The sequence below is a fragment of the Malurus melanocephalus genome, unplaced genomic scaffold (assembly GCF_030028575.1).
Source record: "Malurus melanocephalus ecotype Western Australia unplaced genomic scaffold, MMel_1.1 scaffold_1018, whole genome shotgun sequence".
In the NCBI taxonomy this organism is placed as follows: Eukaryota; Metazoa; Chordata; class Aves; order Passeriformes; family Maluridae; genus Malurus; species Malurus melanocephalus.
Window position 1 is genome coordinate 73,251 of NW_026624250.1, and position 27,330 is coordinate 100,580.

Below are 27,330 nucleotides of genomic sequence, written 5' to 3' on the forward strand. Positions count from 1 at the left end.
GGGGGTTTGGGGGACATTGCTGTGCCCTATGGCACTGGGATCCCACTGGTGTCGGGGGTTTGGGGGACATTGCTGTGCCCCATGGCACTGGGATCCCACTGGTGCCAAGCAGGTTCCACTGGCTCCTGAATGGTGCCCCGCTGCACGCAGCATTCCCACGGCTGCCTGACGATATTCCACCCTCCGATCTGGGCAGCCTGGCCTGTTCTCCAGGCTTGAGCCCTGGCAGAAGGAAGGGCATTCCAGTTCTTTTCCAGGTCATTGTTCTCCTGTCCTAATTTCTCGCTCCTGCTCGGTCACCGGTTTCAGCTCTGAGCCGGGCACAGTTTGGTTCCATCCTGCAGCTGCAGGTCAGTCTGGACCTGCTGCCAAYGCCAGCTGCCCGGCCGTGCTGCCCAGGCTGGCTGTTCCCTGCTCCAGGAGCTGCCAGCCTGCATCTCTCCTGTGCCTGCTGATGCTCTGAGCGATGCTGAGGGTGCTGACCGGCTGGGTTTTGTCCATGAGTCCCAAATCATCARTGCCACCCCCCAGCCCTGACCCCACACCTTTTCCTTGGGTGGATCACCTTTCCTGGGGCCTGCAGGCTCAGCATGGCTGATCMCATCTTCTGCTCCACTCATCCCTGCATGGTTGATCGGGTGATTTCAAGTTGTTTAAAACTTGTGGYTATTGGTGCGTGTAACCAATTTAGGTTTAATATTTCCTGCTTTCGTAGAGGAAGGGCAGCTACCAAGCCCACTTCTCCATCGGTGCAGAGCTGTCTGTGCTCCACAGACATGCCAGAGTCCCACAAACCCAAATAAGTTCAGGATGTTCCCGGGGATGTGGCTGCGTGCGAGGCCTCACGTCTGTGGCTCTCTGTGCTTGGCTTTAAACCCCAAAATCACTGCTGGAGCCAGGGGCTTGCAGCCTTTGCATTGCAAATCGTGTGGTGAGGGAATGTGAGCAGGAGATTTCCCACCCAACCCCAATGCTGCTGCTTGAGAGTTTTATTGGCTTTGCTTGGGCCTGATTTTTTTGGAAAGGAAGGGAATCTGTGGATGAGGCTGTTCATCAGGAGCCAGGTTATGAGTTCCTGTTGATGAGATTGACCCTGGAATTATGCACGAACTTTGTTTCCTGCCCCGCTGTCTGTGCTGTGCTGCCATGCCTGCTCCTCATTCCCTGTTTTGGAAGGCTTTCGAGCCRTACCTGTATGGAATCACTGCTTTGTATGCACATTATTGCCCAAGCAGGGTGTGTTGGAGTTGCTGTGGCTGCACATTARTCCTTATTGCCCTCAGGCCTCTTTGACAGATCACTGAAATTTGTACCATTAACTGCACTTTTCAGTGCTCTCCATCTCTTGCCTTATGTTCTGAYTTGGTGAGACAGTTTGACAGGTGGGGGACTGGCATGTGAAGGAGGGATGTGCCASAGGGAAGGTGCTGTTCCAGGTTAGACTGTGAGTGCTGGGTCCTGCCCACTCTCAGGTGAGCACAGAACCCATTTCACATGGTTTCACCTGTGGTGGCTGTGGCCTGAGCACACCATTGAAGCGTTGGCAGGTTGTTTTCTCCATCTGGAAACCTTATAGCTCTGAAAACCTGAAATTGCAGCTTATACCTGTTTGACAGGCTGGAGTGTGGGAAACATCAGCCTCAGGCTGCAGAGTGCCAACCACGACCTTCTGAGGTGGCAGAGAACTCGGTGTGCTGATATTTGCCTCCCCTTGCTTTAAGTTTGATTTGTTCCTTACCCATTGTGTGGCACAATGGTATGTGTTGATTCCTCTTTTTTTTTTCTGTGGCTGACTCCTGTTTTTCTGCTGGCACATGGCTTTCCCCATCACATCAGYGAGCACTTTCCTCTCAGTGGACACACACATTGAGCACAGAGAGAGCCTTGGTTATTTATGTCACCTGCCTGCCCAGCCTGAAGGGCTTGGTGACATTTGCTGTTTGTGCCTAAGTGAGGGGAGTTGTGGTGCCAGAATTTCCATTAGAGAGATAAGGTGAGCAAAGGGCTGTGAGGAGCAGGCATCGCTTAAAAGCTGAAATCTCATTGTGCAYCTCARGGAGGGCAGAACTGCAGCTCCTGAGCACCTCTAGCACCTCTCCAAAGCCTCCTGTGCACAGTTTAGTGCTGACACTGAGCTTGTGTGTGTGTGATTGTGTGATGACTTGGGTTTTTGTTTTCTCATCTCAGCAGAAAGGCTTTGCTTTGCAGAAGGACTGTGTGGGTGTCCTGTAGGCACAGGCTCACAGGCAAGGCTGGGAAGGGCAGCTTTCATTGATGGTTTTGTGTAATCCCGAGCTGTTGGTGCAAATTGCAGAGTTTCAAGGGTTTTGTTGCTTTGACTTGAGGCAGAAAACAGGGTGGAAGYGTGGAGGATTGCTTTCATTAAATGAGGAAAGCTGTAGTTTCCTGCTGATGTGGAAAGGCTGCRGGGAAAAGCGAGGCCATGTGGCCATGCTGGTCACTTGAGCTGCTKTGAGCAATGCTTCCAGAGGTGAAATCTCTTTCCTCACCCTGCTCACGTGGCCATTAATGTGTTATCCAGGGGCTGCAGGAGCAGTGGATTCGGCTGCTTCCCCACACGCAGGGTGGTTGTGCAGCAGGATCAACATTGTCATTTATTCCCTGCTGCAGCTCAAGGCCACTCGAGCTCTTTGCTGCCAGAGGAGAAGCAGGAGCAGTTGGAAGCATCCTGTCCCTTCGGTTTTGCTCTGTCACTGTCTGTTCCCGAGAAGCTGTGGTGGTTTTTCCTCACTGTGGTAATGCCTTTGGCCTGGAATGCAGTGCAGAAAATGGTTTGCATGAGCTGCAAACAGTCTGGCCATATTTAATATTGCTAATAGGTGACTCATGTCACCCCATGGCAAGTGCTTGACTTATTCTAGCAAACGAGGCTGTGTGGACCTTTTCCTTCCTGTTTCAGGGAGGAAAGCTGTGGCCTCTCTGATGGAGAGCARGGAACAAATGCAGTTCCTTGGAGCCACAGGTTTCCCTGGTGGGTTCTGTGAATGGTATTGAAGGAAACAGTGACTTGGGCAAGAGAGTTGCTGAGAATCTCCTGTGTCACAGGGGATGAASCATCGCTGCTTAACCTGGATTTGCATTTTCCTAGAGCTCTACTATGACCGAGGGAACCACCACGAGTTCGTGTCCCTGGTGAAGGACCTGGCCCGGCCTGGGGAATTCACTCAGTCACAGACATTTGACTTTGAGTTCACACACGTGGAGAAACCTTACGAATCCTACACGGGGCAGAACGTGAAGCTACGGTGAGTGCCCTGCCCTGGCTGACCCTGCTTCTGTTCTGTGTGAGTGCTGAGAGATGCAGGAGTAACACAACTCCAAATGAATTTTGGGGRCTGAGTTGTGAAAGGCTGCCTTTGAGCATTTTATTTTACAAGCATGCATCAGGCTCTTTGTGGAATTTGTTTTTCCCCATTTGAGTGACAGGAGAAATCAGCCCCTTTTGAATCAATCAAATATGGAATTTGTTTTTCCCTATTTGAGTGACAGGAGAAATCAGCCCCTTTTGAATCAATCAAATAGTTGCTAATTTATTTGATAATTCAAAAAATCAAAATAAACTGTTTGGTTTAGTCTACAGTGGGGWTATTTTTGCTGTAATCAGTCTTGTCAATTTTAATTGTGCTCTGTATGCAAACAGATGCTTTGCTTGTGCCTTGTTCATATGTTACAAATGAAATTYCACATCGAGGCACTCAATTGACTAAAAATCCTTTCACTGGCTTCAAAGTGGGGGTTGGAAAAGTCTGAGATCTGCACTGGGAGGTGTGGCTGTGCAGACTGATGTAATATTGCAAAAGGCAGTGGTTTGAACATGTGCAGGCTGCTCCTCAGATCCCCAAAATGGGGCTTGGGTAATTCAGGCTCACGAATGYGTGGAAGCTGAGAGGAGCCTGCTTTTCCATTTGAAAATTCCCTTCTGTCTGTTCCAGAGTGGGGTGTTGGCAGCACCAGGGGCAGAGACATGTAAAGAGCTGAGGGCTTTTTTGCTGTGGGTTGATTTTGTTCAGACCTGGACAAAAAGAGAGCAGTGGAACAGCAAATGACATGGGAATAGGTGCTTCCTCGCTGTTCTGCTTCCTTGCAGCAATTCTTTGGTTTCCTGCTTCTTTTGTCCCTCTGGACATTGCCCATTCCTTGTCCTTAAAACCATGGTAGCCCTTCTCTCAGCTGGGTGGCTGTGCATGAGCTGAACTGAGCTCCTCACCTTGCCAAGGAGAGGATCCTGAGCTTCATTGGGAAAAAAAAGGAACTTTCTCAGTGGATCTGTCGAGTTGATCATACATTTTATTTAGATTTACATGGATTTGTTCAGTAAGGCTGTTTGGACAGTCCAGTCCAGGCCACCCAGGCTTTGTCCCTGGTGCTCCCTGTGTGACCCTGATGGCAGGGGACTGTCCCCACAGGTATTTCCTCCGTGCCACCGTGAGCCGCAGGCTGAACGATGTGGTCAAGGAGATGGACATCGTTGTGCACACCCTGAGCACCTACCCCGAGCTCAACTCCTCCATCAAGATGGAAGTTGGCATCGAGGACTGTCTGCACATCGAGTTCGAGTACAACAAATCCAAGTGAGTGTCTCAGGAGCAGCTGGGGGCTGTGGGGATCCAGCTGCTGCAGCTTTCCTCCAAGAAATTCCATGTCCATGTGCTCCAGCGAGGCTGGGAGACAGCTCAGATCCTGCTGGGCTCCTCTCCTTCCCCCGTATCTCTGGATCAAGGCATGGGAAGCAGTGGCTGTGGCTCACTGAACCTGGAGCACAGCGTGAAATTCCTGCACCTTCCCACTCCCTGTATCCCCAACCAGATCAGTGCTTCCAGGTGTCTCCAAAATACACGGTGTGCTCCTTACCAGGCAATACAGCTCCAGTGGGAATTAACTCCACCAAAAAATTTGAGAAGAGCTCTTTTAAGCTACTCTTAGTATGTCTTTCCCAGCTCATGCTGGCAAATCTCCCTGCCAAAGATTTGCCAAAAAAAAAGGATGCCAAAAAAGTCCCTGGTGGTTGGTCAAAGGTTGGACTCGATGATCTCAGAGGTCTTTTCCAATCTAATTGATTTTGTGTTTTGGGTTGATTTTAATTGAGCTAAAATACTGGGTTTGGAGCCTTTGCTGTTCTAGGGTTTTCTTGCAGATATTCAGCCTCAAGTTATCTTTCTAATCTATCTGCTCATGCTGAATGTTCTTATGGATTTCCAGAGGATGGAAATGAAGGGCTGTTTGCTGGTGGGGGTGGTTGATTTGCCATCTGCTGGGGATGAGAGTGAAGTGCCTGCCCAGCAAGTTCCTGCACTGCAGCCCCAGCCCTGCTCTGCTGCACTGGGTTTGATCCTGGTGCTTTGATGCCTGACCTGGCTACCTAAACCAGAGCCCAGAGAGAATTGAGAGAATCCAGAGCAGTTCTGTTATTGCAGGGCCTTCAGGGCCATTCAGGGCAGTCCCAGCCCAGCCAGGGGCTGCACCCACAATGGACAATGGCTCACGGCTTTTTCACCCTTTCTCACTTTTGTCCATTTGCACAAAATCGGGCCTGAATCCTCCAATTGCAGCTGCAGCCAATGCAGTCAAAAACTCCAACTTGGCTCCCCCAATTCTCTGTTGTTTCCATCTCTTGGGGCCTGGCCCAGGGAGGTGTCCTTGAGTTTGGGGCTGCAGAGGAATTGTTTTGTGTRAAAATGGGAGAGCAGGAGCTCAGCACTGTCTGTGGAGTCTGGAGKTAAACACTGGAGAATCCCAGGGTTTACAGAGACATGGAAATAGAGAAACTGAAATCCTGAGGCATCATTCTCTGCCCTCTCCTGCCAGGTACCATTTGAAAGATGTGATTGTGGGGAAGATCTACTTCYTGCTGGTGCGGATCAAGATCAAGCACATGGAGATCGACATCATCAAGAGGGAGACGACGGGCACGGGGCCCAACGTGTACCACGAGAACGACACCATAGCCAAGTATGAGATCATGGATGGGGCACCTGTGAGAGGTGAGAGRGCACGGGAACCCCCAGAATTCATCTTTGGAGGCTTTTGGGGTGGGAATACGAGTTTTGCAGTATTTTCTGTGTGCTCATGTCTCAAAGGAGTGTGCTTGAGATTGCCCAAAAATCACTGATGAGGGTGTGAGCAAGGGTCAGAGTAAACATTGAASCATAAAGCACAACAGATTCCTTGGCAAGATTCRCTCTGCCTRCAAAGGACAGCTCAGGCACAACRAGGGAAAGTGAGCAACAACAAAAGCAAACAAATCCTGGCAATCAAAACAGAAATGAAGACTACCTAGGTATGGATGTGTGTAGATAAAGATGAAAAGAAATGCGGCCTAAAGCTTAACAACACTGAATCTTAACAGCACTTTAACTTAATTTAACTTATACTTTAGTTTTGTAGCTTACCCTTAACAATATAACAGAGAAATAACACTTAACAGCATTAGCCTAAATTCTAACTATAACTTAACCTAGTTAAATTCCCTGTTTGCTCTGGCAAGGAGCACGCACCCAGACATAAAACAGTCAGTGCAAGGTAAGRTACCTGTGGCAAAATCTYCCTCAGARMTCWGTGAAAAATACTCACTTTTGCAWCTCCTGACAGGCGAAGGATCARGYCTTGAGCARTGAGGTATCAGCCCAGCACATGTCRTRTTTYGGTGATGCTCCAGCCAAAGCAAASCTGAGGATTTTCTGGCCCTGAGAGGCCCCTCAGAAGGATATTGCTGGTCACAGTCCCACTGTCCCCCAGGAGAGATCAAAGAGCTCCATTTTGGGCTGCTGTTTGTAGGAGTGCAAGCCAGTGGGCTTTAGTTGTAACCCACAGTTTGGGTCAGCACTTCCTTTGAAAGCATAAGAATAGAAATGTTACACCTTTTGGGCCAGAGAAAATTTCCCAAGGTGGTCATGAGGAAAAGAGAAGCTTGTTAGGAGTTGCAGGGAGCTGACAGTGTTTCTGATAACTCAGAAAGAGCTGAGTCCAGGTGGTGTTTGCAAAGCCAAGGCCTAAGCAAGGATTTCTCAGCTCACACTGCAGCCTGGAGAGGAGCRGGGTGGGGATGCACCAGCACAGCTCAGGGTCAGTGTCCTGTCGATGCCTTAGCAAGGCTCACCTGGAACAGAGGCCAGACAAAGTGAAGAGAATAAAGCAGGCAAATTTAATCCAGGCCTAATGGCACATTGAGGGCAGACAAAGCCTCCTCATGAGGCTGCACCCAAAATGGACCCCGAGTCATGAGATCTTCACCTTTTATAAGTTCTGTCTCATTCACACATCGAGCCCCAGTTCTCCAATGACACCTTCAAGTGATGATGTCAATTCCCCCAAGTTTGCTCCCCTCCAATTCTCTATTGTTTCCATATTTTGGGGCTCTGAGGCGGTGAGATGTCCTTGGATTTTAAGCCCAGAGAGGAATTGTTTTGTCTAAAGATGGGAGAACAGCAGCTTTAGTGCTGTGCACTGGAGAAGTACAAGAATACAGATACATGAAAATATAGAAACTAAAAAATCCTAAGGCATCACTGTTCCACTGGTGGGCTCAGAGCAGGGCATTGATCTGACCCYGTTCCTTCTCCAGGGCTGTGATGAGGGGCAGCTGAGGCACAGTGAGTTGCAATGACTCCATTCTTTTGCTGAAGCAGTGGCAGAACCAGCTATAAATTCACAGTTTGCGTGGYCGCCAGCTGGCACTGCAGCAGCTCAGAGCACAGGGATGGCGTTCTTGCTCTGTGCCAGTCTGCTCTGCCACCGTTCCTCTGCCCAGCAGAGTCACCTGCCAGAGAAAATGTCACCTTACTCATTTCTTCTGCAGTGCTGTCTCGRTGCAGGTCCCAAAAGAGTCCCGTGCTGTTAGAGTGGAGCTGGAACAGCTGCCAGCAAGGGCAGGGTCTCCTGTGCACTGGGCATGCTGCTTTCTGAAGGGATTTGAGGCTTTCTAGCTCATGTTAATCCACTTGTGGGARCAGTGAGAGTTTGTGGCTGTGTGAGGTTCTGTCCTGCTGCATCCTGCMTGTGCTGACAGCTCTGTGCCCTTTCCAGGGGAGTCCATTCCCATCAGGCTCTTTCTGGCTGGCTACGAGCTGACTCCGACCATGAGGGACATCAACAAGAAGTTCTCTGTGCGTTATTACCTCAACCTGGTGCTGATCGATGAGGAGGAGAGACGCTACTTCAAACAGCAGGTGAGGAACAGAGCTGCCCTTCTCCTGGCACCTGTAGATGGTTGGTTGGGATGTTTTTATCAGGATCTGCTGAGAGTTTGGGGTTCATCATTTGGAAAGGTGGTCTAGAGTTCTCCTTGTACCTGTAGATGGTTGGGATGCTTTTACAAGGATCTGCTGGGAATTTGGGATTCATCATTTGGAAGGATGGTCTGGAGTTCTCCTTGGACTTGGTGGTGGTTGGTTGGGATGCTTTTATGAGAATCTGCTGGGAATTTAGGGTTCATCATGTGGAAAGGTGGTCTAGGGTTCTCCTCAGACCTGTAGATGGTTGGTTGGGATGCTTTCACGAGGATCTGCTGGGAATTTGGGATTCATCATTTGGAAGGATGGTCTAGAGTTCTTCTTGGACTTGGTAGTGGTTGGTTGGGATGCTTTTATGAGAATCTGCTGGGAATTTAGGGTTCATCATGTGGAAAGGTGGTCTAGGGTTCTCCTTAGACCTGTAGGAGGTTGATTGGGATGCTTTACAAGGATCTAGATCTACTGGGATGTTGTGGGAATTTGGGATTCATTATGTAGAAAGATGATCTAGACTTCTTGGACCTGTGGTTGGTTGGGGTGTTTTTATGAGGATCTACTGGGAATTTGGGATTCATCATGTGGAAGGATGATCTGGAATTCTCCTTGGACTTGGTGGTGATTGGTTGGGATGCTTTTACAAGGGTCTACTGGACATTTAGGGTTCATCRTGGGAAAAGATGGTCTAGGGTTCTCCTCAGACCTGTAGATGGTTGATTGGGATGCTTTAGATCTAGATGCTTTTGGGATGATCTAGATCTACMGGGAATTTGGGATTCATTATGTGGAAAGATGATCTAGAGTTCTTCTTGGACCTGTAGATGGTTGGTTGGGATGMTTTTATGAAGATTTACTGGRAATTTAGTGTTCATCATGTGSAAAGATGGTCTAGGTTCTCCTCAGACCTGTAAATGGTTGGTTTGGATTATTTTATGAGGATTTACTGGGAATTTAGGGTTCATCATGTGCAAAGATGGTCTAGCAGAGTGTCCATGTAGGTCAGATGTGCATGGTGGTGGGGAGAGTGCCTGTCTGGGGGTTCTGTTCTGCTCAGTGGTGGAGCTGCTGTGCCTCACCTGATCAATGTCAGCAGGACAGAGCTGCCCTGGATGTCCCCTGGATGTCCCTCTTTACCCAAATTTCAGGCAGGCTGTGCTGCCAGCCGTGCCCTTCCATGGGTGGAACCCGCAGCTCTCAGCTGGCACAGCCTGCAGGGCTGGGTGGGGCGGCAAAAAGTGTGGGCAGAAGGCACCAGGAGCCCTGACAAACCTGGGCCGTGTCCCCACAGGAGGTGGTGCTGTGGAGGAAAGGGGACATCGTGAGGAAGAGCATGTCCCACCAGGCCGCCATCGCGTCGCAGCGCTTCGAGGGCACGTCCTCGCACGGCGAGGCCAAACCCCCCGGGCAGCCCGCGGACAACAACGGCCGCCAGTGAGGCCAGAGCGCCCCGGAGCCCCCGGGACAGCGGCACCCAGGAGACGCTCACAGACTGCAMACCAACAAATACCCGGTTTTGACTGAATTCCTTTCTTCGGAGGACTGGCGGGGTGGGAAGGGGCGGGAGGGCCGGAGGAGCCTCGGTGCTTCCCAATCCAAACATTCCTCTGGAGGCTGGGCTCGGCCGCTCCGAGGCGATGGCCGGGGGCTGCGGAGCTGCCTGATCTCCTCTGTGCCCCGAGAGCCTCGGCCTGGCCAGGGGAAGGACAGAGCGAGCCAAGAGCCCTCCCTGTCTGCTGCTCCCCCAGCGCTGTGGAGGCTGCTTTGGGGCCGGGCAGGATGGATGGTTTTCTTGCCTTTCCGAAATCTTTCCCTGGGTGACACGGCCCGGTGATTAGCTGGATGCTGGAGGAGGGATCAGAGACTGCGGTGTGGCCCGCTGGAAATGGCCTGGTGTCATCCCCTCGCTGCCTCCCCTTCTTCCTCGTCGTGCTGGCCTTGGATTCCTTGCCACAAGCAGTTGGATGATGATGGTGGCCCAGCCCTGGGATTGTCACCTGGAGCACGGGCAGGCTGTGCCGTGTCCCCATCCTGTGTCCCACCAGGAGCTGTGGCTGGCAGCAATGAGGSAGCTGTGTGGCTACAGGAGGAGGTGGCACGGGGTGGGCAGAGTGGGGACAGTCCCAGCACTGCTGGGTGGGCAAGCAGTGGGGGCAGGRAGGCTCCTGGCCACGAGCAGTGCCTTCCTGGTCTTGGCTTGAGTGCCCTGAGAGCMACACTCTGGCTGCAGCTCCCAGCTTCTGCTGCAGGGCAGCCTGCAGAGGTGAGACAGCACTTTGGGGACTTTGGGGGCTCTGCTGGGATGGGGTTTTTAGGCTGCACATGCTGCCCTGCCCGTGTCTGTGGCCTTGGGACAGAGCAGGCTTTGTGCAGGGACACGTGTGTGGGGTCTGGTTTGCTGCCTCGTGCCTGCAGGAYGAGGATTTGTGGGGACAGAAGGTGGGTGCAGTTGTCGTGGGAGGCTCAAACAGGCCTGTGGGGGCTGCTGGATGAAACCAGGCAGCGACTGGAAGGGTGGTAGAGCTCTGATTCCACAGACACATTCCTGAGGCCTGAGCTGAAGTCACCAGCGAGGTCCAAGGGCATGAACTTAGAAYCTGAACGCGGGTTTTCTTTTTTAAAATAAGCTGCTTTTCGCCTTCAGCTGAGTAGACTCACGAGAACATTCCCAGAAGGAAGTCACTCCTCCATTAAAAATTTAAAAAATTCAGATGTGGCTTTGTAGACTGGATTGACTGAGTTTGGACAATGTCCATCCTGCCCTCCAGGCAGGCAGCTGGTGACACCTCCTGCCCGAGGAAGAGACAAACCTGTGCCAGGCGCTGGGATAGGAGCTCTGTCAAGTGGGATTTGCCTGGATTTCCCTGAGTTTGTGKCTCACTAGCTTGCCCAGCTTCCTTTTGGCTCTGGAATGGAGTTCCTCAGCCCTACAAGCTGAATGTAGAGCAGGTGTTTTTCACAGCTGGGAAGTGGAAGTTTCTGCTGTGTTCAGTGGGATGGTGCTGGTGGAGGGAGTGGGGCCGGGGTGGGATGGGGAGCTTTTTCTGTAATGACAGCTACTGTGTTTCAGTGATCAATGTGTGTTTCTGCTTGCCAAAGTAAGTTATCTTTTCCTCACCACGTGTAAGGTTGTGGTTTKTAGTGGAGCTGGCCAGCCTCGCTCTGTAGAGGACACTAACGCTCTCATCTCTGCCCAATGCTYGTGTCACCCCGTGTTCCTGCTCTGCTCCAGGGGGGACATGGCGTGCTTTGCTCCCCATGGGGACTCTGTGCCATGAGCTGGGGCAAAACTCCCTTCAGACAGCAATCACCATGTTGTGCTGGGGCGAGGGCTGGGGACCTGGGTGTGCYGTGGCAAAGGAGCCTGGAGGTCACTTTGGACACTCCTCCCTCCCTCCCCGGGTGCTGCAGCCAGGCACAATCCTGTAAGGACTGGTGAAGCTCCTTTGGGAGCCTTTGGGGATAGCAGACTATCTTGCCATGGCTGAGCTGAGCACAGCGGTGCCCTAACAATCTTCTTAAGCTTTCCTTCAGCTCCCTCCTTGCCTTTATTCCTTTATTTTATTCCTTTATTCCCCACGTGGTGGTAAAGAAMCCCCCTGGATGGAGATGTCTCTGCGTGCCAGGGGTGTTTTGTTCCTTGACTGGATGTGAGATCATTSCCTGGCTGTTCAGCATCTGTTCATCATTCCTGGAGTGTTCCCTTGGAACAGGTGCATGAACCTCTTAAGTTGGTTTGGGTTTTTTTCTTTTTTTCCTACTTTGTCCCCTCTCCCCCATGTCCCTACATGTGGAATTTAGAGATGATCCCCATTTTTACTGGATCTGATGGACCATCCAGCCTGCCAGCCACCAGGCCCTGTGTTTGTGTGGGGTGGAGCAGATGTGCTGAGCATCCTTAGAAGTCGGGGTCACTCCGGGACAAGGTACTCTAGAACAGTGTTTTGTTAGCATGTTAAGGGGCAGGTGCTGCTGGAGCACTCGTGTCCCCCTGAGCTGGTGGTTCTGTGCTGTACCTGGGTCATTCCCTCTCTCGCAGGCAGAGGGGAGTGAGCCAGTACAAAACCAAGCAGTGCAACTTGTAATTAAGCCTCTGCTGTGTTTACATGTTTCTTAATTCGTCGTCTTTTCAATGGCTGTATTTTAAAACTTGGGTTTTTTTGTCTCTCCAATTAAAAAGAGCCAGCCCTGGCTGTCAAACGCTGTGCATGAGTTTGTCTGATGTTTTCTGTTGGGTCGGGTTGGGTTTTTTCCCTGTGGTGTGAAGATATTTTCCTTTTAAAAAGTGCCACAGTGTGCAGCCCTTCAAACATGCTGTAGGAGTTTGTCCTTTGTTATCTTTATAAATCCTTGGTCTTTCTTTAAGCTGTGTCACTGCTTGGCAGCTATGCTGGTAGAGGACCTATGTGGCTTAAAAAATTAGCAGGCTGGCTTTATTTTCTTCCATTTCCCTGATGTCAGAACTGAAATAAGATGGCAACTTTTGTACCTGCAGGAAGTTAACTGTGATCTGCTCTGTAAATCCATCTCCAGAGAGAGTGTTTACAAGAGCATGCAGTGACAGGACAAAGGGGAATGGCTTCAAACTGACAGAGAATAGTTAAAATGGGATATTGGGAAAAAATTCTTCCCTATGGGTGGTGAGGTGCTGGCACAGCTGCCCCTGGATCCCTGGAAGTGTCCAAGGCCAGGTTGGACAAGGCTTGGAGCAACCTGGAATAGTGGAAGGTGTCCCTGCCCATGGGAGAGAGTAGAACAAGATGATTTTAAGGTCTCTTCCAACCCAGGCTATTCTAAGATTCTGAATTTTGTGGTTCTAGACAGGACTTAAGGATTCCTTCCTGCAGAAAAATGTCCCTCTGCAGTACTTCACTAGATCCCACCCTGAACATCTCAAAGAGGATGTACCTGTTCCTTCCTTCMAGAGCTAAATTGCAGATTTTTCCACTATTAAACCACAAGCAGCAGCAGTTGATTCCAAAAGGCTTTATTTATTGAAAAAATAAGCAAAACCAACAGTGTGTCAGGGGAAGGGATGTGTGGCTGCGGATCTTGTGCGGGCACGTTCGTGGTGCTGTGCTTGAGCAGGTAAACTTGAGAGTTGTGCAGGTTGAGGAGGAGGCATCAACAAGCTGGGTGGGAGCTGTGCTGCTTTAATGTGGCTTTTCCTCTTCCAAGCTCAAGACAAAATCAAATTCCTCTGTGGGAGGGAAGGAAAAGCCATAAGTGATGCTTCCAGCTTCTCTGAGTGAGGGAATCAGGAGCTCCAGGAGGTTCTTACCCTGTGTCAGGGGTTGGATGGACAGACGCTGCCTGGTGAAGAGCATCATGTCCTTGAGGGGCCCCCCATCTGCTTTGTGTGCCAGGTGGTGAGTCTTGATCTCAGAGAGGGGGATGAAGCGCTTGGTCATCCTCACAAACTGCACATCCACCTGGGAGGATGGAGAGGGTTGGACAAGGACACGGCCTCCAGATATCCTGGGAGGTCTTTGTAGGGATAAAGATTTACAACTGAAGCAAATGACTGATGTGCATTAACAGCCTGGAAGCTTTGCCTTGCTCAAGGCTGACTTTCCAATATTTCTGGCAGGTGATTTGTTGGCAGGAATCAGCACTGTGCACCAGCAAGGTGCATTCATGTTCTCAGACAGTACAAAATTAAGATGTGGGRTGTAGCCAGCCCATGAATGCTCCTTTCCCTATCGTTTAATGTGCCTCAAAACTACAGCTTTGCTGTGCTCTGACATTGGGACTTGGTTAYATTTCCTAATCCAGAGTTCTGCCATGAAGGGAGGCCAGCTCTGCAGCAGCCAAGATTTGAAAATAAAGGRAGGCCAGCTGTGCAGCCAAGATTTGAAAATTTAGAAAGAGATGTTTTGGCAGCCTTCTAGAAGAGATAGGGGAAAAAGGAGAGAAAACAGTCAGGACTGGATTTTGTCTTGAGATAGAAAAAGGCAGCTAGGCCAGGACAGAAGCTCAAGRTTTTCAATGATGCAAAGAGGCTTCTCCCTTCTCTTGGCCTGAACATAGAGCTTGGACAGCTGTATTTAATACAGTACATTACCATGGACCATTTGGGGTTCTCTTTTCTGCTGGTGGAGTCATAATGAGGATCCTTCTGATCGAACTGTGTGTGATCAGGGTACGCCTCCTTTACGATCTGAAGCAGAAGAGGGGAAGAAAGTTTCCATTAGTTCAAAATGTGACAAGGAATAATCCTGGTGCAAAAATCAGCCTTGCTTTCCCTGAGCTCCATTCTGACAGTGAGATATGTTTCCTTTACATTTTTTGGGTGGAAGAMGTGCAGAACAGTCAGTGAAGCATCACCTATTGGAGATCAGTGTGGAAAGAACAGACAAGAGGAAAACTGGGCAGCTCTGATGATAACCTTTGTGATGAGTTCTCCTCTTAATGAAAAAGCTTTTCTCTGCCCTGGGTTTATTCTACAGCCTTGTGGGCTCTGCTGACTAGAATGCAGTGAGTCACAGTGGAATCAGAGTGTGGAACAACACTTGTGCTGGCTGGGAGTGCCCCGAAATGTCAGCAGGAAAACGGCAGCTTGGTTCCATCTCTCTGGGGACAGAGGACTGAGTCAGCCCTGTACTGAGCTGAGGTGTCCTGGGCTCATTCTCTGCTCTCACTGGGCAACTCCTGCACCCCTTAGGTGCTGAGGCACAAGTARTGAGCTGTTTGATAACCCATTCGTTATCACTCCTCTCCTCTGCCCAAAACACAGGCACTCACCTTGACAATGGCCACAATTCCAGGCTCTTTGCAGTTACTGTGGTAGAAGAAAGCCTGCTGCCCAAGTTTCATGGMTCTCAGGAAATTCCTTGCCTGTCAAGAGTAAACAAGGAGATTTTCAGCTCTTTCCATCAAGTCCTCACAAATTAATTATAAGCAGCTGAAAGGAAGGAGAAGGAGATGTCTTTACAAACTGTGGGATCTGCTGRRAGATCAGGKCAGATCCTGACAGGTGAAAGGAGMAATGGGAGGAACCAGAAATYCCAGAGGAATTCCACCCATTGACACAGACTGGTACTGAGCCAAGGCAGGGCTAAATCCCTGSATTTAGGGAAAAAGAACAGAGAYACAAAGAATAAAAAGGAGTGGGGSATGAACATTAGATGGGGTCTGTGTTAGGGGATTGGGGCAGTCTGTGCTCTCCASTCCCTCAGCAATGGGGAAAGAGAGAGGGAACTGCAGATGGAAAATTGGGATAAAAGAGGCTGAGTCCTCTATGGATTGGAGAGACCCCATGGAAATGCCCATGGCCTCTCCCTTTATTCGAATGAAGTCACAGGACTCCTCTGTCTTCTTTCTGGACATCAACCTCTGCTGTTTGTGGTTTAATTTTCCTCACACAGCCAAGAACAGGAAGCAGCAAGAAGAGAGGTAGATGTGCTTCAGAACTACTCAGATAATGTTTCCTACAGTTGTCATAGAGATGATTTTGTGTTGGAATGAAATTAAGTAAAAAACAAGGCAAAAGAGCAAGGTCCTGTTGGTCAGAAAGTGTGTGGGAATTTGACAGCTCAGCCACACTTGCCCAGGAGAGCTGTCAGCAAACAGCTCAGAGCAGATCCTGTGCAGAGGGATAGGGAATCATGTCTGGTATGGGGATCATACACAGCAGGGGAAGCTCCTTTGGAACTGAAAGCCCTACACTGACAGAGTATTTGGGTAAGTACAGACTTGCTAAAAGGTTGGTTGGTCAAAGATTGGTGTAAGCAAAAGAAAAGCTGGATGATTTGACAGAATATTCCCCAGCCTGAATCCACCTCTGACCTGGAGGCCACTAAGCAGGAGCTGACTTCAGATTCCTCCCAAATGCACCTGTGAACAGGCAGAGTGCCCCAAAGGAAATGCTTCAGGCAAAGCCACCTTTCCCTACTGCTGTTTCAGTGACCCCACGTGCTTCCTACCTGGTAGTTCCTTACTCCATCCCAGCAGGTTGTCTGATTAGGCTGAGCTTTCAAGTCATCAACGCTGAACTGCCAAATGGAATGAAAATAAAGATTAATTCAGGAGGTATCTGATCTTTTCAGTGTCGTTGTCTGCAYTGAGCCTAAGCATTTGTTGCTAGCAGCTCCTTCAATTATAGCACAAACTTGACACAATTTCTATTTCCCACAGGGCCTAAAGAAAAACCTTTACAAAGCAGCAGTGTAAAAGCAGAGTCTGAAATAGATGCTGCCCCTGTGATCAACAGCCAAGCATCCTGAGGACCTGATTTCCTCTTGTATTACACATTCATGAAACCCCAAGGTTGTCACCTTGAACAAGAACAACACTTTGTTTTTTTATTTCCAGGAGGACAAATGGGTTTTGAGAAGAAAAAAAAAAAAAGCAATTTGAGTTGTTTGATGCTGTCACTCAGCCTCTGGGCACTAATGCTGGGCAGGGATGACAYTGCTGCTGCCCTTTTTTGAGCAAGGGGGTGTCAGTGCTTACCTTCACATCCACCCCCTTCTCCAGCCGGCTCTCTGGTTCTGATTTCAGCAGCCAGTGACAATATGTGATCTTGCTTTCCTCCCCACCGGACTCAGATTCTTTTTTCTTCCAGTTCTTCCATCCTGACTTGGAGCTCCCAGCTGGAGGTTTTGCAGACTTCTCATCTTCCTCCTTATCCGAAGTCTCCTCCTCRGTTTTGGCAATTTTAGCATCAGGCTCTTTTTTATCTTAAAAGACATTCAGRTAAAACACATTTTGTTTCAAAAAATATTTTTAGTTGTCCAAGCTGGTTTCACACATCTGACTGCAGCAGGAGTTTGGGGTACCCCAGGTGCTCAGGGTAAGGTAGCAGYATTATGCACCAATGATTCTGAGTATTTCTAATTTGCATCTGAAATAAGGATATTTTTGTGTGTGTGCAGTGTGAACAAACGTGGTTTAATAGTCAGAGTTAATAAGAACCCTCAGGATAGACCATGTTTGCCCACATGAAGTATAGTTGAATTTCTTTAATTAATTGCTGAGAAATCAGCTGCAGGCAACGAAGTTGGTTTAGGTGAATCTGGTGAGTAAGAGGAAAAAACAATTTTAATTCCTGCAGYAGCTGAAAACTTTAACCTCACTGAGCTACCTGTTCAGAAGGGATCCATATCCTTTGTTTCTTGATGACACAAACAAAAAAACAATTATTAAGAAGTGATCAAAAGGCAAGAGGTAGTTATTTGCTAGAGCAGATCAAGAAGTGGCAGGCATGAGCCAACTGCAATTTTTTCATCTTACACTTTAAACACCACATCATGGTGCMTCTAGTGCAATGGTTTTGCTTTCTTTTTTGCAGCTGGTCACATCAGTTTCCTGCTCTGGCTGTACTCTGACCATCTCTGCTTTGCAGGACCTGAAAGCTCTGCATAAACCAGCCTGAATTACATTTCCTACCCCCTTAAGCTGAGCATACATCACTGTCCTTATCACACACCTAGCAGACTTGTCTCAGCCACGCTTGGGTGCTYGGCCCATTTGGCACAGGAAGCGCTGTCTGTAAGGCACTGGCTGTGAAAGACAGACGGTTAATTCGGCTGTCTGTACTTTCACTATGGCCTGGAACCTCAAAGAGGAGATGCTAAATCAGTCAGGATGTCAGCACAGACCTGCTACTGCTCCTTTGTCTCTCTTTCTGCTCGGCCAAGGCATCTCTGGTCTCTCTGAATTATCTTCTCTTCACTGAGAAGCACCTGATGAACGAGAGAAGGAGGAGGAATCACTGCCTGAAAAAAAGCAGAGTTGGCTGAGGCAGAGAGCTGCAAGCGCCGTAGGGCGAGTGGAGAGCAAATAAATCTTTCCTTGAGCTCAGCCACTTCCTCTATCAGTGTGAATGCTGGCAGGGCTCGGGGACCGCACCCTGGAGCCCTGACGGACACCAGCAGCAGGGCTGGATTGCTGCCCCACGGCGGGGCAGCGGCCGGACAACAGTCCCGGCGGAGCGTGGGCTGAGCGCGGCCCCRCTGCCGCGCCAGAAGGGCTGTGCTTTGGAAAAGAGAGCCGAGCCTGTGTGCAGAGCTCAGCCARCCTCGCCCCGGGCTGTCTGCTCTGCCCGTGCTCACTGAAACCCTCCGGGCACGGCTCGGCTCTGCGGACAGCCTGACCCACCTGGGAAAGCTCGCCCCAGGTGACCCTGGCTGGCCACGGGCGTGCCCTGGCTGATGCCCAGAGGTTCCTTCCAGCCCTCCGGCCCCGGCCCATCCCCTGCCCCCTCCGCCAGCAGCAGCTCCGCGGCTCCGAGCAGCCCGCCTCCCGCCAGGCCGGCTGGCATCAACTTTTCCACCTTGTATGCCAAGCTTTTTCCCCTTCCTCCCTCCTGCCCAGCCCCCGAGCTGCCGCTCACCAGCCCGGGCCGCTGCCGCCGGTCGCGCTCGGGGCGATGGGGATGCTCGGGGTGCCGGGCGGGGAGCAGCAGCAGCAGCAAGAGGAGGAGGAGGAGGAGGAAGCCGCGTTCGGAAGCGGTGCCCGCTATGCAAAGGCCGGGGCAGGGCTCCCCTCGCTCCCTCCCCGCTCGGGCGGGCGGTGCTGCGGGCAGGACTACAGCTCCCAGCCTGCCCCGCCGGCAATCGGGAAGCGGAGCGGCCCCGCACGGCCATGGCCATGGCTATGGCGTGGCGAGCGGCCCCGCGGGCGGCGCGGCTGCTGCTGCTGGGGCGCCGGGGGATCGCCTCCTGCATCGACCGTAAGGAGCTGYCCGTGGATCCCCCCGCGGCCCGGGGGAGGCGGGCTGGGGGAGACGGACAGCGGCTCGGTGGCCCCGCACCTCCTGTCCCCGCCCGGAGGGATGTTCCCAGCTCCCTSTGTCCCTTGTGTYMCTSCTCCCGGTGTCCCCTTTCCCGGTGTCCCCGTTCCCGGTGTCCCCGCTCCCGTTCCGGGCGGTGCGGACACGGACACCCCGCAGCGTGTGCCCGGCAATGGGAAAGGTCCTGCCCTCTCCCTGACCCTCCTTCACCTTTGTTAGACCGTGCTCACCAATGGGACAGAACCCTCAAGGAAGGTTCTTTCCTCTCCCCGTCCCTCCCTTATCTAGATKTCCACGTATTTTCAGATTTGGCAGTGAATCGAAGAAGATCTCTCAAAGAAGGGGGTTTATCAAAAAGAAGAAAAGCGATTTTTTTACATGGGCAGACTGATAGGGCAAGCGGGAACGGGTTTAAACTAARAGAGGAAATATTTAGGTTAGATGTTAGGAAGAAATTCCTATGGCAAAATTCCAGCTGGCACATGTTGCACAGAGAAATTGTGGATKCCCCATCCCTGGCAATGTTCAAGGCCAGGTTGGACAGGGCTTAKTCTGTAGAAGTAGGGTACAAGGTGTCAGGTGGTTGGAACAAGATGGTCTTTAGGGTCCCTTCCAACCCAAACCATTTGGGTTCTGATTCCAGAACACTTGGCAGATTAATTGCTTTGATGTCTCAATGTAATAACATTTAGAATTGAAACAGCAGCACCCCTATGAATTTCAGGAGAGGAACAAAYAAAACAATRTTGGATCCATRTGYCAGTGAAGCAGGGGGTTTCAAATASAGGCTCTAAGGAAACCTTTAGATGCTGTTTCCAAAGGCTTGCTTCCAAGTCTCCCTTTTTTGAAGTCCCAGGACTGTTCCCTCATATTTYTGCAGCACAGACTTAGTGAGATGGAGTGTCAGCTGCCATGGACTGTGCTGCCCCTGTCCTGRTTTTCCAACGTAGTTAGCATGGAGCAGAGAGACAGATGGGATCTCAGGTTTGTTTTGTCCTAAGAAAACCCCTCCCAAAGCCTCTTACTCTCAGCACAGTTCATGATWTTCCTGAGGAACAGAGAAATGGTCTCTGCAGCAGAGACCCTGAGCTGWTTGTGTGAGTTAAGGGGCACTTTGACATTTTTTGGGGTGTAGATGAAGTGGTTGTGCTGCTTTCCCACAGCAGACACATATTCTTGCCTCTTCCTGCTTTTCCAGCRTCTGTCGGACTGACTGAGGATCAGAAGGAATTCCAAAAAGTTGCCCTTGATTTTGCTGCCAAGGAGATGGCTCCTAACATGGCTGAGTGGGATGAGAAGGTAGGAGAGCCTCAGAAGGGTTAAACTGCTCCCTTTTTCCTCCCTTAGGATGTTATGATCCATAGGTCTCACCRAGAGGGTCCTGCAGTAGCTCTGGAGGTTGGTATTGAAGCTGCTGCTGTAACTGGGTGGGGGGGAAATCATCAGAAATACCTTGAAGCTTTCCTATCCAGGTTATTGAATCACCTGAAACCTGGGTTCACTCCTGAAGATGGATTGTGTCTGTGTTTTGTCTCTTCTTTGACCCACTCAGTTGATTTAAAACTCTGCAGCACTGTGACACTTGAATTGGTAGCCCAGGGGCTCCAAAAGAGATTGAACTGAGCCTGAATATTCATTGGGATACCCCTTCCTGCCCCATAGGAAATATTCCCTGTGGAAACGATGCGGAAAGCAGCCCAGCTGGGATTTGGTGGGATCTACGTGAAACCAGATGTTGGTGGCTCTGGATTGTCACGACTTGACACCTCCATCATMTTTGAAGCTCTGTCCACAGGATGTACCAGCACCACTGCTTACATGAGCATCCACAAGTGAGTGTGTCTGTGGAGGGGAGGCTGCTCTCAGCCTGGCTGCTTTGTGGGCTCTAAATCCAGCTGGAGGCTGCTTCTTTGCTGTTGCTTATTATTTAAATATTTAAATTGTGACCTCGAGTACACATGTCCCCGTGAGGATCCCTGGATGGCAGTAAACAAACAGGCCACAAGGACTGAGATGCCACCAAGAAGTAATTTTAGCTCTGTGGCAYGCAAGACAGGATTAAGTCCTGGATTTTGTTCCCTGCTCTGCCACTTCAGCTGTCCATAGATAGTAACGTGCCTGGAAAAGCCTTTGTGCCTCGGCCTGCTGTGACAGAGCCCAGAGGCACCACCTGACCCCAGGGCTGTCCTGCTTGTAGGGACATGTCCAGTGACAGGGCACTTGGCACAGAGAGCTGTGATGATGCTGCCTCCTTCTTCCAGCTGCAGTTTTGTGGAGAGGGAGCAGGGCTGAGGGTGGAGGGGAGACTGAGGCACTGAGATAGGAACCTGCTGTTCCACGAGGCAGCGAGTCTGTGGTGCAACAATACATTTTCAGGCCTCAGGGCTTGTGGCTGAACTCTGTGGAGTTCTGTTCAGCCAGGGATGATGTTGTACAGCCTGCTTTCCTGCCAGGGCTGTGTTTACACGCTGAGTGTTGCTCCTTCTCTCCCACCCCAGCATGTGTGTTTGGATGATCGACACCTTTGGCAATGAGGARCAGCGGCGCAGGTTCTGCCCATCGCTCTGTAGCATGGAAAAATTTGCCTCTTACTGCCTGACTGAGCCAGGTGAGCATCCTCAAACCAGGACATCTCCTTTAACCGGACAGGGCTGGAGGTGAAAGGTTTCTTTCCATGTTCATTTGGGAAGTTAGGGAGGGGTAGGTGATGATTGCTGAGATGCTCGTGGTCCAAAGCCAAGTGTCAGGGTGTGATCTCAGGGAAAATTTGTAGGCTCTGGACCTTATTCTTCATTGGCTGCTTCCTTATCTCTCAAACAGGGAGTGGCAGCGATGCAGCTTCCCTGCTGACCTCAGCTCAGAGGAAAGGGGACACCTATGTCCTGAATGGCTCCAAGGTACCTCTGCCCCTGCTGAAGCTGCCTGCACACCAGGCAGGGCCTGGGTCTCACTGTCCTTCCCATTCCTGCTGCCTCCTGATCTCTGTGCGTTCTCCCACRGCAGGATGTGCTCTGCACAGCTTGCACCAGCTGGGTCCCTAAATGCYTCCTGGCTGTAGGGTCTTTGCCCCTCCATCTCTGTACCCTGCCAGCTGCTGCTGTGGGCTTAGGATTAACTTATCAAACCACCCCAAATCCCCACTTTTCCTGTTGTGCCCTCCTGCAGGCCTTCATCAGCGGGGGAGGTGACACCGATGTGTACGTGGTCATGTGTCGCACAGGGGGCCCGGGCCCCAAGGGCATCTCCTGCCTCGTGCTGGAGAAGGGAATGCCAGGGCTCAGCTTTGGCAAGAAGGAGAAGAAGGTAAGAGGCTTGGTTTGTGCTTGGTGTGCTTGAGGGAAGTGCAGGACAGAGGTCACAGGACCTCCAAGAACCGAGTCCAAGCTGTGCCCGATCCCCACTTTGTCACCAGCTCAGGGCACGTCCTGTTTTTCCTTGGAGAGGGACTCCAAACTTCCCTGGGCAGCCCCTTCCAATATTTAACAACTCTTTCCATGAAGAAATTCTTCCTGATGTCCARCCTGAGCTCCCCTGGCACAGCCTGGGGCCACGTCCTCYTGTCCTGATGAGCTTGTCCCTGCAWAGCATTAGGGATCTCTTCATGGATGAGACTGGCWTTCCAGCATGGTTTTACCAAGCCAACTCCAGCTTTTTGCCCCATACTCATCCCTCTGGTAAGTGAAGGATTTTAGTCTCAGGAACATCAAGGATCACTAGATTTGTGCCTATTCTCAAAAGAACCCATTCCAGTTTCCACACTGAGGCCAAACCATGCAGACCACAGGTGCTTTGTGGCAGCTTGGCACTGAAACCAAAGGGTTGGCAGCAGGCTGGTGGTTCTGTGTTGGAGCTGGAGCTGTGCTGCTCCTCAGGCAGTCTGGAATGAGCTCTGTTTTTCCYCAGGTAGGCTGGAATTCCCAGCCAACTCGGGCTGTGATCTTTGAGGACTGTGTTGTTCCTGTGGGCAACCGGCTGGGAGCTGAAGGGCAGGGATTCAACATCGCYATGCAGGGCCTCAACGGAGGCAGGATAAACATTGGTGAGGAAGGCAAAAAGAGCTGAGGGAGGGCAGGATCATGTAGTTGCCTGTCTGAATGAGTTTCATGCTCACTCTGCATCCTTGGCTTCTCCCACCAGCTTCTTGCTCGTTAGGAGCTGCTCACGCCTCTGTCGTCCTGGCTCAGGAGCACCTCAGTGTCCGCAAACAGTTTGGGGAACCCCTCGCCAACAACCAGGTAACCCTGCAGCAGCTCTGCCCTCCGGAGCTGAGCTCTTCCCCACCCTGGAAGGGCCATCCCTCTCCCCCTTCACAGGGAAGTTGGGAACACGCTCTTGCTGTGTGAGGAAGGGGCCTGAGCCCTGCCTGAAGGCGCTGGGGCTGTGGCTCAGGCCCCTGTGAGGATGCTGAGCCATCTCCTSTGGCTGTGGCAGTACCTGCAGTTCCGGCTGGCAGAGATGGCCACACGCCTGGTGGCAGCRCGTCTCATGGTGCGCAACGCGGCGCGGGCGCTGCAGGACGGCCGGGAGGACGCGGCCGTGCTCTGCTCCATGGCCAAGCTCTTTGCCACCGACGAGTGCTTCGGGGTAGGTCGCTCAAATGCCACTTGGAAGCTCAGAGAGCTCCCGCTTAGAGCCCAGGGTGTCAGGGAGAAGTTTGGTGCTGTAGCATCCCAAAACCAAGCCCAGAGCCAGCAGCCTGATTTGAGAACAGCATATTTTATGCTGCACCTRGGGAAAATGCAGGATTAATTTTCTCACAGTTCTCCCTACACCACTTCCTAAGGGACCAGAAGGGACAAAAGACAGGGTGCAGAGCATTTTTATTTTCCAAGGATAACTTGCATGTTGCAGGGTGATTGTTCCTAGGCACCAAGTGGTCTTTCCTAGACGGCTGAAAAATTGCCTTATCGCTTTGCAAATCACCTCATCACTTTGAAAAACACCTTTTCACTTTAAAAATTACCTCGTCACATTGAAAATTACCTTATCGCTTTGAAAAATATCTTCTTTTGTTGCCTTATCAAAATGTCCCCAGAAAGAGAAAGCAAGAAGGGAAAAAAGGAACACTTGACACTTCCTAGCTCAATGTCATTTAGAAGCTGTTTTCTGTGCTCAGCACTCTGCGTTTTTGCTGTTATTATGTTTTCTATCCCATATTGAGGGATAAGAGTCGTGTTTCCATGGAAACCAGCGCCCTGCCATGCCCTCCCCTTGGTGGCCGCCAGGTGGCGATCGGGCGGTTCGGGTTTGCATTTGCAAGGCACGGAAACGCCGCAAAAATCGCTTTAATCCCTAAAAATACCAATCTCTGGGTGTCTCTGTACCCTTCCCTGGGTATTTCTATACCTTTTCCTGGGTATTTCTGTGCGTTCTTATTCACACAAACAGCCCTAAGGTTGTTACAACATCCAGAGCAGCACTGATGGGGACTGAGAGTCACAGCAAGTTTTTAAGAGATGAGATTGGGTAACCAGGGGAAAAAAGTGAACCCGGGTTCCGGAGTCCTTACCGAGCTTCTGCCCCTGATGTGTCCCCCACAAGTCCTCTCACAGCAGCGTTATCCTCTCAGATCTGTAACCAGGCCCTGCAGATGCACGGKGGCTACGGCTACCTGAAGGATTACGCGGTGCAGCAGTTCGTGCGAGACATCAGAGTCCACCAGATCCTGGAAGGTAAAAGACACCCTGATSACAGATGGCTTGGCAGTGGGGTGAGGAGAGAAACTCCTCCAGAGGCTCCCACCTTCCCACATGACCCTGATTCTTGGGTTTCAGAGCGCTGCTGTGCTCTGAGCATTTGGTGTCCCGCGTGTGAGTCCCCTGGCTGGCATTCTGGGTGTGTTGGAGCAGTTGCTGGCTATTTTAAGAGTCTTACAGCAGAGGAAGATATTTYGTTGTCATGTTAGCAGTGCCTCTGTCCAGTTTCATCCTGTTACTCCTAGTCATGTGGTGATTCTCCCTAGCAGTTCTTTCCTGTGATTTTGGTCTGGCTGCACTCTTTGACATCGTGTCTCAAACAGTGTCTGGCCTTTTCTAATCTCACTTTAGCCTCCTAAATATTTTGTTTTCCCTGCTTTGAAATCCCTGTGAACAGAGAACTTTTCCTCAATTTAATGAACCTGGTAAAGGATTCTTTCCAGTACTGAGTGGGTTTGCAGCCTCTGTGTGTATATGCAAATAATAAAGCAGAGAGCTCAGATGTTGGTATAAATTCCTGATCCTCATCCTCCCAATGCCCAAATAAAARCAGTACCAGCATCCAAACCTTTCCCAAGCAATGTGCTGGCACTTGCCAGTTGTGTTTTGGCCCGACCCCTCCTAAATGCCACTTCAGCTGGTGGGAAGAGCTTTTCTGTGCTGTAAACTGCACAGCAGGGAAGAATTCTTTTGGCCTTTTGAGGTGGAAAATACTGAATCACGTCTTAACTTCGTTTCCTTTGCTCCCCCGTCCTGCTGCAGGTACCAACGAGGTCATGAGGATGATTGTGGCCAGGAGTCTGCTACAGGGCTGAACCTGGAGCCTTAAAATTCCTTCATCTGTTAGAGCTCGGCCTGTTTCCCTCCCCTGCTCCCCAGCTCTCTCCCTGGGAGTGGAGAGGGGGATAGCACAGTGGAAACAGCCTTCCTGCCTTACCCTGCCGGGAGCACAGCTGGATGGCACAGCTGGATGACACAGCTGGATGGCACAGCTGGGTGGCACAGCTGGGTGGCACAGCTGGTGATGGATGAATGCCAGCTGTCAATGCAAGCCTCTGTCTCCAAATTTTGCTCCTGGCCCGCTTGCCACACTAGTCCTCCTTGCAAAGAGAACCACCAGAGCTGCTGCTCACCTCTGCTGAAACAGGACTGAAATGGGAACCTCGGGCAGAAGTGTGGCCTGAGCCCGTGGGATCACTGAAATCTTTATTTTGAAGGAATTAACAGCTCTGCTTAAAACCTGGGTGCTGACAGCACCCCTGGGAACATATGATCACAAGCTCTAACCACCTGTACAGTGCTTTTATCCCAGGATATCTCTCCTTTAGCTAGAAACACTCCCTCTTTCCCCAGCAAACCTCTCCTGATGTCCCAGCCACCGCTTGTTCTCCATATTCCCACCACATCTTGGTGCTTAATCTCAAAGAAGCCTTTGCAGCACAGAAGTGCAAATGAAAAACTAAGATYATGTACAAAAATATTGGACTCTATGGCCTCCAATCAGTGAAATCATTGCTGTGAGCAATGTAAGGGGAGTAAAAATATTGATAAAATAAATTATTTTTTCCTCTTGGGTTTGRAATCAATAAAGCAATGATGGAAATGTTTCTGGAGTGTCAGTTGTGATGATTTCCTTCTGTGGCATTTCAGGTGTTTAAACAGAGGGAACAGGGAATTTTTGAAGTAGGTGTTGCAAAATAGTTCTGCTTGAGGGTTTTTTAGGTAATGTTGTTAACTCCTTCAGATCAGCCAGCTCTTTTCTCTCAGCAGTACCTGACAGGGAAGGAAGATGACAGAACACTAGCAGCAGAATCATGGAATTGCTTACGTTGGAAGGGACCTTAAACCCATCTCATTCCAACCCCTGCCATGGGCAGGGACATCTTCCTCATTTGATCTGTTTCTGCTGTTGCCAGCAGACCCTGAACGTCTCTGCCCAGGGTCCCTGTGTGGAGTTTCCCTCCGGGATCTCTCTTCAAGGGTCTCTGGGGAGATCTTGCTCTGGCGTCTCTCCCCGGGATCTCTATCGGGGTCTCCCTATAGGCGTTCCCTGCTCGGGGTCTCTGGGTTCTCTTCTGGGGGTCTCTATCGGGGCCTCTCTTCACAATCCCTGCCCGGGGTCTCTCAATCGGGGATCTCTCACAGGGGACCCTGCCGATGGTCTCAGCTTTGGTTCTCTCCCGGAGTTCTCAGTCCAGGGTCTCCCGTGTGGGTCCCTGTCCGTGCTCTCAGTCCAGGGTATCTCTACCGGGGGTCTCTCTCCGGGTGTCGCTCTTCGTGCTCTCGGTCGAGCTCTCTCCCGGGGGTCCCTGTCCATGGTCTCAGTCCGGGGTGTCTCTATCGGGGGTCTCTATCCATGCTCTTTGTCCGTGCCCCCGTTCTGGGCTCTCTCTATCGGGGGTCTCTATCCATGCTCTCAGTCCGGGGTGTCTCTCTCGGGGGTCCCTGTCCATGCTTTCCGTCCAAGCTCTCTGTCCGTGCTCTCTGTCCATGTTCCCGGTCCAGGCTTTCTCTCCCGGGTGTCTCTATCCATGCTCTCTGTCGATGGTGTCAGTCCGGGTGTCCCTGTCATGCTGTCTGTCCATACTCTCTATCCGTGCTCCCGTTCCGGGCTCTCCCCGAACGCCCCCGGGCCGTTCCCTCACGGCCGCGCCGC

At 51.0% G+C, this 27,330-nt stretch overlaps 3 protein-coding genes across 4 annotated transcripts in view; 2 read left to right on the forward strand and 1 right to left on the reverse strand.

The window, feature by feature from the left end:
* Positions 1 to 12,140, forward strand: part of VPS26B (VPS26 retromer complex component B) — a 19,225-nt gene extending 7,085 nt beyond the window's left edge. The window contains exons 3-7 of the mRNA XM_057386630.1: positions 3,110 to 3,266; positions 4,428 to 4,592; positions 5,827 to 6,002; positions 8,044 to 8,186; positions 9,535 to 12,140. Of these exons, the coding sequence (XP_057242613.1) occupies positions 3,110 to 3,266; positions 4,428 to 4,592; positions 5,827 to 6,002; positions 8,044 to 8,186; positions 9,535 to 9,681 (788 nt within the window). The 3' untranslated portion in view covers positions 9,682 to 12,140. The remainder of the gene's footprint in view (positions 1 to 3,109; positions 3,267 to 4,427; positions 4,593 to 5,826; positions 6,003 to 8,043; positions 8,187 to 9,534) is intronic.
* Positions 12,141 to 13,214: 1,074 nt separating this feature from the next.
* THYN1 (thymocyte nuclear protein 1) lies at positions 13,215 to 18,758 on the reverse strand. 2 transcript variants are annotated; one of them, XM_057386636.1, is made up of 8 exons: positions 18,580 to 18,758; positions 17,846 to 17,929; positions 16,698 to 16,924; positions 16,169 to 16,237; positions 14,988 to 15,080; positions 14,308 to 14,403; positions 13,525 to 13,675; positions 13,215 to 13,443 (listed from the first exon to the last, which is right to left on the reverse strand). In XM_057386636.1, exons 2-8 carry the CDS (start codon positions 17,886 to 17,888, stop codon positions 13,397 to 13,399), a joined length of 726 nt encoding a protein of 241 aa, XP_057242619.1. In that variant the 5' UTR covers positions 17,889 to 17,929; positions 18,580 to 18,758; the 3' UTR covers positions 13,215 to 13,396. The 2 variants fall into 2 exon arrangements, with proteins under 2 accessions (XP_057242619.1, XP_057242620.1); XM_057386637.1 differs by having other exon boundaries at positions 17,846 to 17,962.
* A 40-nt stretch (positions 18,759 to 18,798) lies between these two features.
* Positions 18,799 to 26,281, forward strand: ACAD8 (acyl-CoA dehydrogenase family member 8). Its single transcript, XM_057386635.1, has 11 exons — positions 18,799 to 18,918; positions 20,177 to 20,277; positions 20,641 to 20,810; positions 21,477 to 21,586; positions 21,799 to 21,875; positions 22,144 to 22,281; positions 22,882 to 23,017; positions 23,116 to 23,213; positions 23,410 to 23,562; positions 24,548 to 24,650; positions 25,437 to 26,281. The coding sequence occupies exons 1-11, from the start codon at positions 18,831 to 18,833 to the stop codon at positions 25,487 to 25,489; spliced, it is 1,227 nt and encodes a 408-aa protein (XP_057242618.1). The 5' UTR covers positions 18,799 to 18,830; the 3' UTR covers positions 25,490 to 26,281.
* The last annotated feature ends 1,049 nt before the right edge of the window (positions 26,282 to 27,330 follow it).